Consider the following 18002-nt stretch of genomic DNA (forward strand, 5'->3'; position numbering starts at 1 on the left):
TATTCTATTTTTTTAGTTTTTAATTAATTTACACGGTTAATAATCAACTGTACACATTACTTGACCTCCAGATCCACCTTTGTGACCAAGTCTCTTGGGTTAACAGCATTAAGTACTAACAGGACCAAATGGAATGTCTAAAATACCCTCTCTCCTTATACCCCCTTTCTCTTCATCGTTTCAGTGTCTTTATTTCTAAAAAACGTTAGGCGTGACTTGGCGGCAATATCAAACTCCAAACTTTTATGAATGGTGGACCTTATGGTGAGAAACGTCATTATTAAGAGGTGATCTAAGCCGACAATTTTGTATATAATATATATATATATATATATATATATATATATATATATATATATATATATATATATATATATATATATATTCCACTATTATTTATTTTTATATAAATATATAACTTAAGATGATATTTTATTAAAACGTACTGTCAAATACAAACTCTAGAACCATGGCACATCATGACAAATTTTTTAGAACCTTGGTTTATGATGATTAGAGCGGCTTGATTAGTTTTGAAATCGTGAGATATTTAGGGAGGACGTTTATTAACCAAAAAAATAAAAATTTTATTTTCTATTTATGGAGCATGTTTATTTTTAGAATTTTGAGTTGATATTAGATTATTACTTATTAGGATTTAGGAATTGCAAATTTTAGTTTCAATTGCCATATTTAGTAGGGATTGCCTATTTCAGTTAACAATTGACAGATTTAATATTATTTGAGGTATATAGCTAAATGTTAGGTTATTGTTTATTTATTTATTAGGAAATTCCTATTTCCATTATCTTATTATTATTTGTCATAAAATATGTAATTGTATAATAAGAAACTATTTAACTTATTAAGTTTCAAGATTAAAGTAATCAAGGTCCAATTAAATAAAACTATAGGCAATTAGGCATGATGTCAAAACTCAAAAGGTTGGCCAAATCAAATAAATCAACTACGCCTAAAGTCAATTAAGTGCTTAGAGCATCTTAAATTGTCCTAGTGAATAGAATAAATTAAGCTATAACAACAATAACAGTATACCTTTATAATCATATTTAATACATTAAGTATTTATAAATTAAAAAAGAAATGGGTGGTAAAGTGTTGACAGACCATACATAATAGTATCAATACTAAGGCTCTTTTTGACATGTGTAATTTAATTTATTTTCTAAGTTTATTATAATCTAGTTTTGATAAGACCATAAAAATATATTATCGTAATTTATAAATTAGTTTTTTGAAAAGCAAGTTGAGATAGTTTATTTATAAGCTAAAACTCTACATAACATAAATATACACATCTTTACACCTTGCTCAACCTTCTAACCAAACTATTTTAACACCTTTAAGCAACTTCGCACCAGAGCAAAAAGCCAAGCACACAACTTTCTTCAAAATCATACGTATTTGAGCTCATAACATTTTTTATGTTAATATATGTTTGAAATAATCGGTAATTAAATTCCAAAAAGCAAACAAGCCCAAACTAGTGTTCAACCCAAACCAAAGTTTAGCATATACCATGGCATAAACCCATTATTTTATAAACTGAACCTCGGCCCCACAAATCATGGGCCCATATAAGCATCATCATCTCAATTCTAAAGATCCTCCAAACCTTTTCTCATGATTGCAGGAGGAACTCCCAATGATGATGGGGATTTATGCCGGCCATGCATTATATATATATATATATATATATATATATATATATATATATATATATATATATATATATATATATATATTGGAATTTCTTTTTGTCATTATCACATCATGCCAACAAGTACAATTGAAGTATTTCAAGAAAATGGTTTGATATTGACTATGTCAAAAAGTCATAAGTAGATAAATGAGTAAAACAAATAAAACAAATTTTGATCATGTAGATAATAAATGGAGAAAAATAAACATCCAAGAATTCGGGGTCTAATAATATTTTTATATTGAATTAAGTCGTTATTTCGTATTAGATCACAAAGAGACAGTCTTTAGCTTCCTCTAACTAGATGACAAACGTGTGACTACAAAGTGTAGCCGTTTTACTTATACCTACTCTGCATGTCCAACAATTCCATTTTACTTCCTGAAAATTTGTCATGGCCTCATCCTCTCACTTTCTTTATGTTAGTTTGTTCATCGTTTCATTCACACAAGTTCTCCCCCTCAATGTGGTCATAAAATCAACATTTATGTATCCACTAACTTGTTCTAATTACACTCGTACATGCAATTCATATCTATACCACATCTCCAAAGGTCAAAATCTCAAACAAATAAGCACTTTGTACTCTGTCAACACCTCCAAAATCACACCCATAAACCACAATTCCAATATCGATTATCTAGTTTCAGTTCAGTGTTCTTGTAAGAAAGACAACAGCAGCAGTGATGGATACTACTTGTATGATACGGTTTATAAACAGAAACCTGCAAGAGAGAGTGTTGAGTATATATCAAATGAGTATTATAGTGGGCAAGTATGGAATGTTAGTGGAGAAAATGAAGAACTTAATGTACGTCTTGTTTGTGGGTGTTTGGAAAACGAATCTAACAAAGAAGTTGTCACGTACACAGTCCAATCCGGGGACACTATGCTTGCAATTTCTAAGCTTTTGTCAGCAAAAGAGGTTGAAGTTGAGGATATGAATAGGGTTTTGACTAAAGATCCTAATTCTATAGATATTGGGTGGGTACTTTTCGTACCACAGGAGAAAAACAAGATCCGAGATTCAAAGTCACGTGAGTATATATACATATACTATATATATTCAACTAATCTCAGCTATTAGTGTGTATAAAGTCATTGACTTTAAGCTTATACTATTGTATATATCAGGGAAGATGAAGGCGTGGATGATAATCGTTTTTATTGTGTTAGCTCTTGTTCTGGTTCTCGTGGTATTATCGTTGTTGTTTCTTTTTAAAAAAAGACAGGATCATGGAATCAAGAAAGATGAACCAAAGTCTATGAGAACGAACCTAAATGCTGAGAAAAAAAGCCTGGAAGATCACTTTTTAAATATAGACATGGAAGGTTAGTTGAATGTTAAAGAAAAAAAGAAAAACATTTTTTTTATTATTTTATATGGGTGATGCAGAGGCAACAACAAGCATCGAGTCTGAAAAACCGGTGATAATTAGTCTGGAGGAGATTGAGGAGGCTACAAATAATTTTGACGAAGCTAGGAAAATAGGAGAAGGTGGATTTGGTAAAGTGTACTTTGGAATAATAAGAGGAAGGGTATGACATTTATAATAACAAAAAAAAAAAAAAATTCCTTTTTTACATGTTAATCTAATTTCTAACATTAACATTGCTTATTTATATGTCTAACAGGAAGCTGCGATAAAGAAAATGAGATCCAGCAAATCAAAGGAGTTCTTTGCAGAGCTGAAGGTTCTTTGTAGGATACATCATAATAATGTGGTAAGAAGTTCATTTTTAAATCAAAAAGTTAAATGACTATTTTGACCAAACTTTTGTCTTTGCTCTGTAGGTGCAACTACTGGGATATGCAAGTGGTGACAGCCATCTTTATTTGGTGTATGAGTATGTGCAAAATGGAACACTTAGCGAACATCTTCAGGACCCTTTGCTAAAAGGTAAACCATATTTTGGATATATTTATATAAAATAAAAAAAGTGGATTCAATGCTTTTCGTTTGTTAAATATTCTAAAAAATCACAAAGTGACAGGTCATCAGCCGCTTTCATGGACAGCAAGAGCAAACATTGCGCTTGATGCTGCAAGGGGAATCGAATACATTCATGATCATACAAAGGCACGCTATGTTCATAGAGATATTAAGACAAGCAATATACTTCTTGACATGGGACTTAAAGCAAAGGTGAAAAAGTCAATAAAGGGTATTTTGGTCATTTTACATGGTTTACATTCCAATTACTTTGAAAGAATGCCATTCAATTCCTGCCAACCAAAATCATGGCAGATTATAGTCCAAAAACATTCAGCAAATTAAGCTATGAGCATATACTTGCATTTTTTGTTATTAGAATTCCATGATTTGAAGGATGAATTGTTGATGATGATATGTAGGTTGCAGATTTTGGTCTAACCAAGTTTGTGGAACGTGCAAATGAAGAGGATTTCATAGCCACAAGAGTTGTGGGTACCCCTGGATATCTAGCTCCTGAGTATGTTTAATTTGTTGCAAGTAAATTTAGTGAAATTCACAGTTGGGTATAGTTTATGGTTAATTTAGTTATTTGGTTATTATCATGACAATGACGTGTTGTTCAATTTGGTTATGAAAGGTCGATATGTGAAATGCAAACCACATCAAAAACCGATGTATTTGCATTTGGTGTGGTTCTAGCAGAGCTGATAACAGGTCAGCAAGCACTTGCACGTGATAAGCACGATCCAAAGAAGCTCAAGACACTAGTTGCAGTGGTAGTAACTCTTAAAGTTGTTTTTTTTTTTTTAATATAAACACGTTTATAACGATTATTCACATCAAAATCAAATTAACGTTTAGCTATTTTCTCTGCCAAATGACCAGTTCCGAGCAATATTTCAAGATCAAGATTCAGTAGCTGCATTGGAAGCTCAAATTGACACCAATCTAAAGGGAAGTTACCCTATTGAAGAAGCGAATAAGGTTGGTAGATTGGAATTCATGAATATTTTGTTAAAACGTAAGGGTAAAATGGTGATTTAACTCATCTTATCGTATCTTATTATAATAACAAAAGTTTACCCTTGTCAGATGGCAGAAACAGCTATGTTATGCTTGAGTGAAGATCCTTGTAATAGACCAGAGATGCGCAATGTTGTGACAATGTTGTCCCAAATTGTGATGAGCTCCATTGAATGGGAAGCATCACTGGGTGGAACTAGCCAGGTTTTTAGTGGCTTGTTCAATGGAAGATGATGAAACAAACACAAATCGATTCCTTTTGAATTTTGATAGATATAAACATCAGTTATGACAAAACAGAATGTAAACAGTGTCCATAGATCATATTATGCATCTGGGAAACATCGAACACTTGTTTGATGTAATTCTCTCTGTTCTTTAGTCATAACAAGTAATGAATCGATATTTTGTAGCTACAATTCAACAGCGTAGATGCATCTTTTTACAAAATGTGAATAGGGGTATTTTGATAGAGTGCTATGACTCTATCTCAATCAAATTTCTTCAAATCAATTTTTTTTAATTTTCTATATTTAAATTTAATTATTGCACCAAATTATCATTATTACTTATTGAACACCTTTTCATTTATTATTATTAAAATACATTTAATTTAATTTTACTTATAGCTTTTTTTATTTTTTTGCATGTTTTTCTATCAAAAAATGGGTTTTTTTGTTTATACTCAAAATTAGTTTAAAAAAATTCAAATATGGTTTGCTGAAAGTAATTTACAGATCACATGAAAAAGAATCAATTATTTGAGTGAAGGAGTCAACAAAAGTCTCAATTTGATTATAAAAGGAATGTGATGCATTCAAATTTTTTCAAATCAAAAACTTTCCATCGATAGGTAAACTGCCACAAGAAGTGAATTAGATTATTAGAATAAAGAGTAAATTACACAAATGGTCCCTATGGTTTAGGGTAATTTACACGTTTGGTCTCTAACTTATTTTTTAATTCAAAAGATCCCTATTGTTTGTTTTTGTTATGCATTTAGTTCCTGTCTTACCTAAAAAAACTACTTTTTCCCTTGATTTTTTAATTTATATAAATAAACACATCCCTAATCTCACCCCCTCATATTACTTTACATACCTCACCATTTTTTCTTATTTAAATAATAGTATTTTTATGTAAAACAAGGACCAAATGTGTAATAAAAACAAATACATAACAAAACCAAATAGTAGGACCTTCCGAATTAAAAAAATAAGTTAGGAACCAAACACGTAAATTATCCCAAACCATAGGGACCATTTGTGTAATTTACTCTAGAATAAACTCCCATTTTGTACAAGTCAATTGATCAAACATTTGAAAACCTATATGGACAAGGGATTTTTATTCCAACCAAGTGTATATTTTATGTTGGGACAATTTAAATATTTGTCCCAAACTAAAAAACTCATCAAACAATTGCAGTCTTATGATGAAAGCAGAAGATTGTTTTATATAAATAACGATTAATTATAATAATCACTAAATGCAACAAATATTGCATTTGTCAACTCCTTATACCCTAACAAATATTTTTAATTACAAGCAAACAATAGAGTTTGCCACCAATTACATGAGTTAAAAGATACCATTTTTGGCTAACACACATAAAACAAGCAAGTCACACCGTAATGAACAAACCGCAACCTTCATCTTCATTTCTTTGCCTGCCAGATTCATTAAACACATTTGATCAGCAAAGGGTATTTTGGTCCTTTTACATTCCAATTCCTTTAACAAATTTGTAAACCAAACAGAAAACTACAAGAGAATTGCATTCCATATCCCACCAACCAAACACATGTAAAGTCTCTCATTATAATTTCATATTTGTACCTTAAACCGTGGGGATTGGCGGCGGCGTAGAGATGAAGCAGATCCAGGGGACTGAAATGACGATTGTACCCCTTGAACACGTCTGGCTTTCCTGGTTTCTCTAGAGTCATCCTCCTCCATTGCACTTCCACTGTCAGTGGAGACTGAAGAAAATGGGGCAGACATTGATATAACAGAAGTTTCTTGAGGATGAACACCAGTTTCAGTTAAATTTTCTGCAAAAAATAATAAATGTTAAAACTACATCACAACACCCCCAATGGAAGTGACAAAAGAATGGAATGGAATGAGCCATTCCATTCCTTCCCCAATTCCATTATTCCATACAGTGTAAAAGATAAGGTCAATACCAACTGCTGAAACCTCTTGAAATTTTGCTCTCATAGTTCTAACAAAACGATACAAGCCATTAGTAGCATTAAGTTCATGGATCAACTTTTTCACATCACTCACATTTGGATGACAATCAAGCACTAAACACAACAAAAGCAAAGTCAGTGTAATTTTTCATCATAATACATAATGCATGCATTACTTTACTTACAAGAATAAATATCATTCTCAAGGCGAATAGTGAAGTAATACTCTTCATCTGGATTCTTTTTATTTATGTTGCTGAAGATAAACTTTATACCTGAAAGAATTATATTACAAGTAAGATGAGCTCTCATTTCTCCTCACACAATAAAATCATATCAAGAAACTTATGTACCATGTCCTGTTTCGATTCTGAATCCAAGCACCCTATTGTACCAAGAAATCGCCTCTTCAATTTCTTCTCTACGTTCTGCATCTTGACTATGCTTTTCTTCATTTTCTTTCAGAGCTTTTAACCGAAAAGTGTTATTATAAAGAATGATTAATAGAATGAATCATCACTACATTGTGATACAAATATATTAGATGACAAATTAATTACAAAGTACTACAGAATACAAAACGAATACCTTCGAAAGACTCTGATATGATTGCTGCAAATTCATCCTTTCTGGTTCTCTGATCAGCCACAATTTTCTTATGTTCTTTGAGTCTGGCTTTTGTAGCAGAAATGGAGTCTGCTATGGCCATCTTTTTTGCCTCTTTCCGGGTCTTCACTAAACATCCATTAGTGTAGCTTTGTTACTTTAACTCAACCATCATTTAATCACTTATATAACATTAAAACGAAATCATAGTATTGTTACTCATATGAGGGAATACCAGAAAGAGCTTTCACTAAATCGTCCTCCACCGCCCTCAGTTGAGCTTTGAGCTTTCCTATCTTGTCTGAAACAACCACATTGAAGATTAGCTCCATGTATGCTTCTTTAAACAACTATATTTATGATGTGTATACCCCCACCCCTATTTGTATGGTCGGATTTTACGAGTATTCTACTATACGAAAATAACCCTAGTTTTTTTTATGTTAATCAACGTTAGAATCTAACACCAAATCGCACACACAATTCGGAAAAAAACTCAAGTGTTCGCTCAATTTAAGATTTCTAAAAAGATAAATTCACCTTGATTTAACACAGTTTCCTGGGCGTCGAACTTGATTGACTGCAGAGATTTGCGCAATGAAAGAACGGCGGCTTCTTGCCTCCGCTGATGAATCTCAATTTCTTTGTCGGTAATCAGTCGCAGTTCCGCCATTTTAGCCCTGATATCACGATCTCCTACTCTTCCCGCCTGCATCGTCATCTGCAGATCTATGTGTGTTGTGTATGTGGGAAAGGTTTTGAAACGGGAGTTTTTACATTTCGCAATTTCGCATAGCCCGCCGTTTTGCTTTATTTGTTTTTTCAAAATGGAAAATTGCTGTAGAGCCCCTGGAACTTTTCTGTGGAGCTCCGTGCTACACCTTAACAACTTTTTAGTACAAATGAAACTCCAAACTTCATTTTAACCAAGTTTGGCCACCTTCTGTGTGAAATTTTTGGTAGGAAACTTATGATATCAAGTAAATATGTATTTTAAAAGAAATGTATGCAAACTTATGATATCAAGAGTATCTTTTACAAGAGTATTAAAAGTTTTTAAAACTTTAAAGTAAATCATATATCAATTTTTTCTTATCGTCTCTAAATTTGTTGGTTTTATCTCTATATGTTTTGATTTTAAAACTTTAAAGTAAATCATATATGACTTTTTTCTTGTCGTCTTGGATTGATCTTTATATGTTTTCGTTTTCATTTTCATTTGGATTGTTGCAGATTAATTTTAAACTTACATGTTTCATCCCTGACATAACAAAAAAAACTATAATGTCTTTAAATCTTTCTTCTTTGAATTATTCAATATTTGTTTATCATTTATCATTAAAAAAATAAACAAATAAAATATATCCTCTCTCTCTCTCTCTCTCTCTCTCTCTCTCTCTCTCTCTCTCATAAGTTCGAAACCCCAAATCTGCCACAAATATCTCCGCTACCATAACTTGACTGTTGTCGATCATCCATTTGTCGTCGTTAACCGTCGTCGAGGGTCTACCACCATCTTGTGAGATTCACTTCATCGTCACCGTATTCCGTCATTTCGTAAGATCTGCTCCGCCGCCGATCAACATGGTCTAGATCTATCCTGTTGTCCGATATGTTCTATCTCAGATCTATATCATCTTTAAAAACCACTCAACGTCTCTAACCACCACTCATTTTTGTTTGATGACCAATCACGACCACAAAAATCGGGTTATGGAACCCAATTTATCATATATGCACCTTATCATAGATTTGTATTAATTTCTTGTTGCTCGAATTATTTTTTGCAACTCAGTTTATCATATATGCACTCATCTCAAATTCGACGCCTTATTTGCGGAGAAAAAAAAAACATAGCGGTGGGTGGTGGAGGTTGATATGTTCTTGGCAATGTTACTCGTCGGGTCTCGATTTTTTTTTCCAACGAGGGTCCAGCCTTAACTCTGATTTTTTTTCCAAACACTAGTGTAAGTTTACTTTAGCACATGATTAGTTTTCAGTCTTTTTTAATTGTTTAACAATCCCTCTTTTTTTACTTTAGGCCGAGAGAGTGGTATCACACTCTCTTATTTTGTCACATAGGCAACACATCACCAAAGTGTGGTTTCTTACCACACTAGTGCCATATTTTTTTTTAAACAATTTAATTTAAATAAAAACTTTAAATTTCATTTAAAAAAATCCATACATTCCATTACTTTAAAATTTTAAAAAAAAATTAAAAATTAAAAAAAATAAAAAATAAAAATAAATAAATAAATAAATATGATATGTATATATAGGGCTACTTTAAAAAAAATCGCAAAAGGACTATTGAAACAGTCAAAAGAGCAAGGACCAATCAAATCGCGCGGCCAAAAGGTGCCACACTACGGCCTGAAACGCACCCTGGCCGCACCCAGGGGCGGTGTTCATATGTCACGATGGCAAAACTACAGTTCTGAACCGCACCACTCCCCCAAACCTTATTAGTTTTTCAAGTCAAGCACTTTAGTGGGTGTTTGGGATAGCTTTTCAAAAAAGCTTATAGCTTTTTAGCTTTTCAAAAAGCTAATAAGCTAAAAAAGTGTTTGTGTATTTAAAAAATGCTTTTTAAAACAACTTTTTGGATAGGAAAAAATAAAGTTTTCAAAAAGCTGGAAAATCGTATCTTTTTAGCTTTTTAATCATTTTACTCCTGAAAAAACAGTTTTTCTTATCCAAACACTTTTTAAAATCAGTTTTTCCTAAAACCCATAAGCTAGTAAGCACTTTTCTTAAAAATCATTTTTGAGATAAAAAAGCTAACCTAAACATACCCTTATTCCTTGTGCAAGGAAGTATGATGTATAATACAATTGTTTTGTGTCCACATGGATTTCAGTCATACTTCAGCTAATTGTCACTTGATATAATTAATTAATTAGTAATATTTTTATACTCCGTAGATCTAACACCCTTACACGTAGCGTCATCTCCAAGTTTTAGATGAAGATAATAGGGATAATGACTTAAAAATGTAACGAAGTTTCAAAAATATACAAAAAAGATCATTATCTTTTTTTAGTACACAAAATACCATTTTACCGGCTATTGTAGATTACCCGGTTTCCAAATGTTCAAAAAATATCATTGTTGTTTTTTAGTACAAAAAATATCATTAATGTTACTATTTGTACACAGAATACCAGCGAAGTACACATGTATTCAAATAAAACATTGTGGTAACCAGGTACTTCAGGTACATGGAAAAATGACTTACAAGTGTAACAAAGTTTCCAAAATGTTCAAAAATACCACACTTTTTGTTAACTACGTTGTTGTCGGATTATGTAGAACAAAATCACCGGAGATCATGAACCGTCATATCAGTTCACAACAATTGTGCAAATCTCTTTCATTCCTTCACTCGATCGTTCTTGTGGTAACAAGAGAAGTAAGGCTACTCAAATAAATGAAGGTTTTTTTTGTCACTTGTCACACTCTTATTTAATTTGCCAAATGTCATTTTGTGGTTATTTTGAATTACTTTTTTTTCTTATGTCATTTTATAAGTTTTTCTATTTTTTTAAAATGCAACATAATATTTTAATGTAATAATTGCAATAAATGTAGTAATAAATTGTCACACCCCAAAACCACGAACGGCGGAAACGTTCAGGGGTGGAGGACGTCATGTATAGTATCACAACAGTGTAAAACAGTAAACAAGCAACAACATCATCCATTGCATTATAAGTAAACTTTTAATACATGTGTGTTCTTTCATTGTAATAAGACACCAAAAATACATAATCAAAATAAAAGACGAGACTTGTTTGCTCCGTCTTCTCAAAACCTGGCCACCGTACCTGTCTACTAATGACCTGAGAATACAAGTTATTTTGAAAGAGAGTATCAGCTTTAAAGTTGGTGAATTCATAAGTATTGAAGTGTCATTGTCTTGCTTTGATAAACTGATATGAATGTCATGTAAAACCTTTAAGTAAGACAGTTGATATAAGTATGAAAAACCCTAAGAAATCCCTTATTTCCTACTAGTATGAAATGTAGTCTTCTACCAAGACCCAAATGTTTTGTTATGACAATGTTGTCTTCTACCAAGACCCGAATGTTTTGTTATGACAATGTAGTCTTCTACCAAGACCCGAATGTTTTGTTATGACAATGTAGTCTTCTACCAAGACTCGAATGTTTTGTAAGTAAAATGATAGTTTTTCCTTCTTTTTGACTACTACAAACAGTAATTGGTCTAACTCATCGTTTATGTGAATATATCACAAAATAAAGTAAATAGGAAAAATATAACCATGTAAGTGTTATCCCTGGATACTAGGACTAACACGCCATCGCAGTAAGCGATATGTATAACCTAATGAACATCCGAAGATTATCCAATTGTCCTCTGTAGCAGCAACAGGTTGGAGGAAGGGTTAGTCCCGTAGCTGACTCCTAATATAAGTGGTAACCTAATGATCATCCGAAGATTTTCATCTCATCCTCTGTTGCAACAGCAGGATGGAGGAATGGTTAATTCCGATATCAATCTATCTATTATAAGTGATAACCTTAGACATCTGTGGATGTTCATCACCCAGTGGTGCTAACAGCTGGGTTCCGGAATGGTTAGTCCCGTCTAGACATCCCGTCGAACAGGGATAGGCAGGAAAATTTACACATAAGGTACGAATAAATCTTCCTCATAACTCTAGGTACAAGTATCCAGGTAAGTGAATACATGATAATGTATCTATGTAACAGTACTCATGTATGGTATTCATGTATCATGTAAGCATATGTAAACGTACTCATGTATCATGTAATCATATGTAAATGTACTCATGTATTAGGTAATATACTAGTATTGACTCATGAATGAACTGACTCTGGTGTGATTCCTTGTAATAGGAATAATGTTTTGTTTGTTCTAACTATCCCTATGATAATTAACTGAAAGGCAATTGTTTGTTCAAGAAGGTAAATGTAATGGTTTTGCAAGGTATCTAAGAGTTTTGAATAATAATTAATAGTGACTTGATGTCATGTTAATAAACATTTCAAAATTAATACTTTTGTTATCAAGGTATTTTAAGATGGAAAACCATTTCATGCATCACATTTTGTAGTATGTGAAATCTGCTGGATGAAAACACAGTTATAAAATACATATGAGTGATTTAATAACATGTTGTTTTCTACTTGTATCCCCCCCCCCCCATTAAATCATTTAATATTCATTTAGGGGTATGAAGTCACTTGTAGATGGTGGTTTGGATGAATTGGACGGTGTAGGATTGTTAGGTGTCAAGTGAGGACTTGTACACACACTACGATCCTAATGAACATATAATCACACATATATGCACTCAATTAGTCTTAAATTACTAATTGATAATGTTAAGACATCCTAGAACATAATAAACACTTTATATAAGTGTTATAAGCCCTAAGGATTGCATCTAAGCTATTGTGGGACAAGGCACTTGGGTTTTGTTGGATATAGTGTCTAAGTCCATAACTTTATTTGGTATGAACTTGACCCGACCCGACATGGTCCATTTGGGTTGCATGGCATTGCAATACTTGGATAGACTAAATGAAAGAATAAGGTACTTATGATTATTAATATATTATAAGTTCTAATATATTAATAATAGTATTATTTAATTAGTATTTGATCGAGTATTAATCTAATATTAATTTGGTGATCAAAGTGAGACTAATTAAATATATAAGGGTTGAATATGACAATCATCAATTCTTTTATGGTGGATTAATGATCCATGGTTTATGGGTTATGGATTTAACCATTTGGAGCTCCATGGATAGTCCATGGGAGTTACAAACCCATGGGTCATGAGAAATGAAGAGTCATGATAATTATGGGTCTTCTTAATGAAACCCTAATTGTGACACCACTATAAAAGGAACCCTTTGGCTAATGAAATTGGGGCTAGTAAGGTTACTAGAGAGGGCATAACCAATTTTGAGTGCTAGAAGTATTCTCTCAAGTTATTCCAAGTTTTATGGTGTTGTGTGAAGCATTTGAGGCACAACATTTGGGGTGCTAGGCTCACAAAGTCTTGAAGGAATCCAAGCAACAACAAGGTATGTATTTCTACTAGTTCTTTATGTTTTATGTAATCCCCATGCTATGCTAGTTAGGAAATAACCTTGAAAAAGAAATTTGCATGTATATAGAGAAAACATATATTCAAGGTTATTAGGGTTGCATGTACACTTGGGAAGTGTTAGAATGCTCAAAACCCATCAGTGGTATCAGAGCCTAGGATTGTTTTCTGTATACTTGATGCAAAACTACTTGAAAAACGAAAATTCTGCATTCTGACGACTGTACTCGCCGAGTCCATGGGGGAGGACTCGCCGAGTCCATGAACAAATTCATCCTACTCGCCGAGTAAGATAATGCACTCGCCGAGTAGGATCGAGTTGGGCAGATTTTTCGAGTTTTTGTTGCTGGAAATGGATTAGAATCATTATCCCAATCTGTTTTGGACTTGTAAAATCTGTTTTTCAAAATGATAATGATTATGTTAATCCATTTTACATGACTTTTAACAATTTCAAAGTATTATATATGTTTATATGATTTCTTGAAATTGCTTGACATGAATTTGTGTTCTTATGAGTTTTTAGAAGATCATAGGAATTATGTGTAACCACCATGTGTGTTTAATTCTTGATCTTAATTGTATTAATGATGTCCATAACAGGATAACCAAATGTCACTTCTTTAATTTGTGTTTAAAGAACTAAAGATGTTTCATAAAATGAAGAGTCTTCATTTTTATGAACCAATAAAACTCATAAGTTACAAAATTGAAGAGACTTTGAATAGTTTCAATTCTTGCCCTCAAGTTTTGGAATTTGAAAAGTCTTACACTTTAATTCCAAATTAAACCTTAGATTTTTTAAAAGGTTTAAAAATCAACCCTTATACTATTATTATAATTTTATTATATAGATATGTATAAGAATATGTCGTTCTTACCGTTAGTAGGCCTCATTCACGAAGTTGGTCTATAAGGGGGGTATAAGGTTGTTGCCTATAAAATGGTGACTTAATGGGTGTCCACTCTCACCCACCGCTTCCTTGATCGGTGGAGGGTCGTTAGCCGAACGGGTAGGATACGACTTTAAATTCTCATTAAAAGTATAATGAATTATAAAGTAACTATACATTATAAATTCTCAATCTTAGTTACTTTAGGAAAATGTGAAATTGGTGCTAGCCCATAAAATTACACTTTGTACCTTACCAAGTCGTTAGTTTTTATTTAATATAATTTGGTATTTAAACTTAATGAAAAACTAGTATTTAAATAAACTATATGATTTTTATGTATTTTTTATTTAATTTTAACTAAAAAAATAAGGTGGAGTGTTGTTGTGTTTAGTGGTAGCTATCCCTTATGTTTAGTGGTGGTTAGTGGCGATTAGAGGAGACCATGGTGCGGTTTGGTGCGGTTTTTAGCCAAAACCGAACCATAACTTCAGTTTTTTGAAATTTAGAAACCGCACCGTTCGGTTTTTATGCGGTTCGATTTTTGCGGTTCGGTTTTTTTGCGGTTTTTTGTCATTTTTTAATTTGGTTTTTGTTTCGCCTTTTTACTAAAACTCAGTAACTCAATGAGTTACTTTGACTCAGATGAGGAGTGTTAATCATTTCTTAAGAAACTTTATATAGAGATGAGGAGCGCCAAATTGATTCTATTATATAAAATGTGAGAATGATGAATGTTCTATCTCAAAGGCGATCGAGGATACTCTTGTAATGCTGAAAAACATTAAGCCCAAATGATATCTTAAAGATGAACTGATACCACCACATCTTGGTTTGAAATCAAATGACATAACCACTCATCCAACATGCTTCTAATACTGAAATATAATATGAATTAAATATAATATTTGTTTCACATATACACACGATAATATCAATTAATGTATTCGTAAAAATAATACTATCATCACTAGTACTCTTCATATTTAAATGTTAAAAAATGTAATAAACATTATTTGTTCTTTTAAATATCAGTATATGTATACTTAAAAATATACAATCATCATCTAATAAGATAAAAAGTTATATTTATAGAAATTTTAATTGTCATGAGTTCTTCATTCTTACAAATATCAATACTTAATATATATATATATATATATATATATATATATATTGTGCGGTTCTGTTTTTGCGGTTTTTGCAAGACTAGAAACCGCACCGCACCGAACATTTTCGGTTTTTGCAAAACTAGAAACCGCACCGTTGGTTTTCATTTCGGTTTCGGTTTTTCGGTTTCGATTTATGCGGTTTTTTTGGGTTTTTCGGTTTGAGGTTCGATTTTTGCTCACCTCTAGTGGTGATGATATGACACCCACCGCTATAATGATTAGTGGTGGGTAGAACGGATGATCTTAAATTTAGTTATTTATTTACACATTTTATCTCAAACCCTCGGTTTTATTTTTTTTTCCTTGTATGTCTATTTTTTTTTTTTTAACTATAATTTGATGTTTTGATTTAATGAGAACTAACCGATATATATATATATATATATATATATATATATATATATATATATATATATATATATATATATATATATATATATATATATATATATATATATATATATATATATATCAAAAATGTTAAAAGAATTAAAAAGAATAAAATTAAATAGAAAAAAAAAACAAATACGGACGGATTTCAAAATTTTATAAAATTAACTCTGCAAATTGCCATGCTCTATCCTCCTTTTTCCTCACACACCTCTCCTTACTCACTCACACACACACACACACACTTCTAACAGAAAAATCTAGAAGATCCCCATCCTCTTACAAGTTTCCTTTCTGTATTCTAAATCGGCGCACACCTATCAGAGTTAATATCTCTCTCCGTCTCTATTGCGATCATCTTCTTCTGGACAGGTTATGTTCATCATTTTTTATTTCATCTTCTTTATATCAATGTTTTTGGAATGTTGAAAATGTTTTTTTAATTACTTAAATGCAATAGATCTCTGCGGTTTTCCCAAAAATCCTTCAAGTTGTAACACCGAAAATTTCAAACAAAATTTTCAATTTTATAAAACATAATTCCATCGATATTCATAAAAACAACCATTTTAATTATCCAACAAAACAGTACAAAATCCCAAGATCATAATATCAAGCTCCGAACGTGTGTGTATACGGATCAAGCCGGCGCCTTCCCGCGGTCATCACTAGTACCTGAAACAAATAACATCAACACTGTAAGCACAAGGCTTAGTGAGTTCCCCAAAATACCACATATAACACATATTAGCCACTCTAGGCTATAACTCTGCGGGTCCGTGCACCCAAACTCTGTGAACCCTCAGGTTCTAGCTCTGATAAACATGCACCACATAAATCACATAGAAATCATGCAGTACAACACACAACATACATAGCATACAAATACTCTATCACATAACTCTGGTTACCTACTCAAGGTAAAGTATAGTGAGAAGACTCACCTCGCGTGTCTCGGTAAATCGTAAACCTGAAATCGCTAATCACTCGATCTGCCAAGCTGTAGTCCCCCTATAGCACAATACATCTCTAATTAACACTTTCCCAACTAGGGTTGACCATACTATAACAAGTCAATCTAGGTCAACGCTGGTCAACGGTCAACTTTGACCGGACTCGGCAAGTGCGCTATAGCGACTCGGCGAGTCTGAGCGTATACCCCAATTTCCCTGGAATCCTCCCCTGACACGTCGAGCATTCACTCAACTCGACGAGTTCCACCTGGCACGAGTTGTGGGGCCACCACGACTCAACTCGCCGAGTCTCAAGAACAACTCGGCGAGTCCAGTTTGACTCAGTCCACCTGTCCATTCTGGCTCCCCCTTGACTCACTGATTCCACCCTCCCCAACTCGGCGAGGCCACTCACTGTGTGGTCGGGCAACATTCATGCTACTCGCCGAGTCTGTTCTTCGGACTTGGCGAGTCCGTGCCATGCACTGACTCAATCTTGCTCTAAAGGTCAGATCCAGTCCATTAATCCATAGATCCAGTCCCTCCAAGCTCATTTAGCACGTAAAGTTACAATCTTGATGCACATACAACCTCTATATGACCATATATGATGTTTTTGACTCATTTACTACAACACAAGGTCATGGACTCCATTGTCATACATAAAGCTTGATGAGTGAGGCTCTCTGGACCTCTATGGGTCCAGATCCATAACCTCAACTCAAGGAGGGAACCAATGGGCACCAAATCATCCCATAAATGACCATCATAAGCCCTAAATTGCATAATGCTTCACCAAACAGAAAATAGTCCGAGATCATACCTCTAGAGTGATGATCTAAGCCCCAAATCCACGAAATAGCAACCTCCTTTGCTTCCTCTTGCCTAGAGTCTCCTTCTTCTTGCTAAATAACACACACAAGGTCAAGAAATGCTCCTTTCTCTTCACAAATCGCTCAAGAACACAAGGGTCTCTCACTGAGGGTTGGGTGAGCAC

General features: G+C 33.0%; 2 protein-coding genes across 2 annotated transcripts; one reads left to right on the forward strand and one right to left on the reverse strand.

Annotated features, from left to right (window-relative positions):
• Positions 1–2122: 2122 nt before the first annotated feature.
• Positions 2123–5131, forward strand: LOC144997575 (lysM domain receptor-like kinase 3). The gene is made up of 10 exons (XM_078957469.1): positions 2123–2760; positions 2858–3055; positions 3120–3262; positions 3359–3448; positions 3519–3624; positions 3719–3870; positions 4080–4177; positions 4298–4436; positions 4546–4644; positions 4753–5131. The coding sequence occupies exons 1-10, from the start codon at positions 2211–2213 to the stop codon at positions 4915–4917; spliced, it is 1740 nt and encodes a 579-aa protein (XP_078813595.1). The 5' UTR covers positions 2123–2210; the 3' UTR covers positions 4918–5131.
• A 988-nt stretch (positions 5132–6119) lies between these two features.
• Positions 6120–8283, reverse strand: LOC144997188 (kinetochore protein). The gene is made up of 8 exons (XM_078957033.1): positions 8028–8283; positions 7723–7788; positions 7470–7616; positions 7235–7348; positions 7067–7156; positions 6873–6995; positions 6523–6737; positions 6120–6353 (listed from the first exon to the last, which is right to left on the reverse strand). Exons 1-8 carry the CDS (start codon positions 8206–8208, stop codon positions 6342–6344), a joined length of 948 nt encoding a protein of 315 aa, XP_078813159.1. The 5' UTR covers positions 8209–8283; the 3' UTR covers positions 6120–6341.
• Positions 8284–18002: the final 9719 nt, after the last annotated feature.

Source organism: Lactuca saligna, chromosome 5, assembly GCF_052625555.1.
Source record: "Lactuca saligna cultivar CGN05327 chromosome 5, ASM5262555v1, whole genome shotgun sequence".
Lineage (NCBI taxonomy): Eukaryota > Viridiplantae > Streptophyta > Magnoliopsida > Asterales > Asteraceae > Lactuca > Lactuca saligna.

Coding starts and splice junctions, on each gene's coding strand:
- LOC144997575 (XM_078957469.1), top strand. CDS start 2,211: ATGTATCCACTAACTTGTTCTAATTACACTCGTACATGCAATTCATAT. Junction 3,263..3,358: donor TTGGAATAATAAGAGGAAGG/GTATGACATTTA, acceptor TATGTCTAACAG/GAAGCTGCGATAAAGAAAAT. Junction 4,645..4,752: donor CTATTGAAGAAGCGAATAAG/GTTGGTAGATTG, acceptor TACCCTTGTCAG/ATGGCAGAAACAGCTATGTT.
- LOC144997188 (XM_078957033.1), bottom strand. CDS start 8,208: ATGACGATGCAGGCGGGAAGAGTAGGAGATCGTGATATCAGGGCTAAA. Junction 7,789..8,027: donor GGAAACTGTGTTAAATCAAG/GTGAATTTATCT, acceptor TGGTTGTTTCAG/ACAAGATAGGAAAGCTCAAA. Junction 6,738..6,872: donor TCAAGAGGTTTCAGCAGTTG/GTATTGACCTTA, acceptor TATTTTTTGCAG/AAAATTTAACTGAAACTGGT.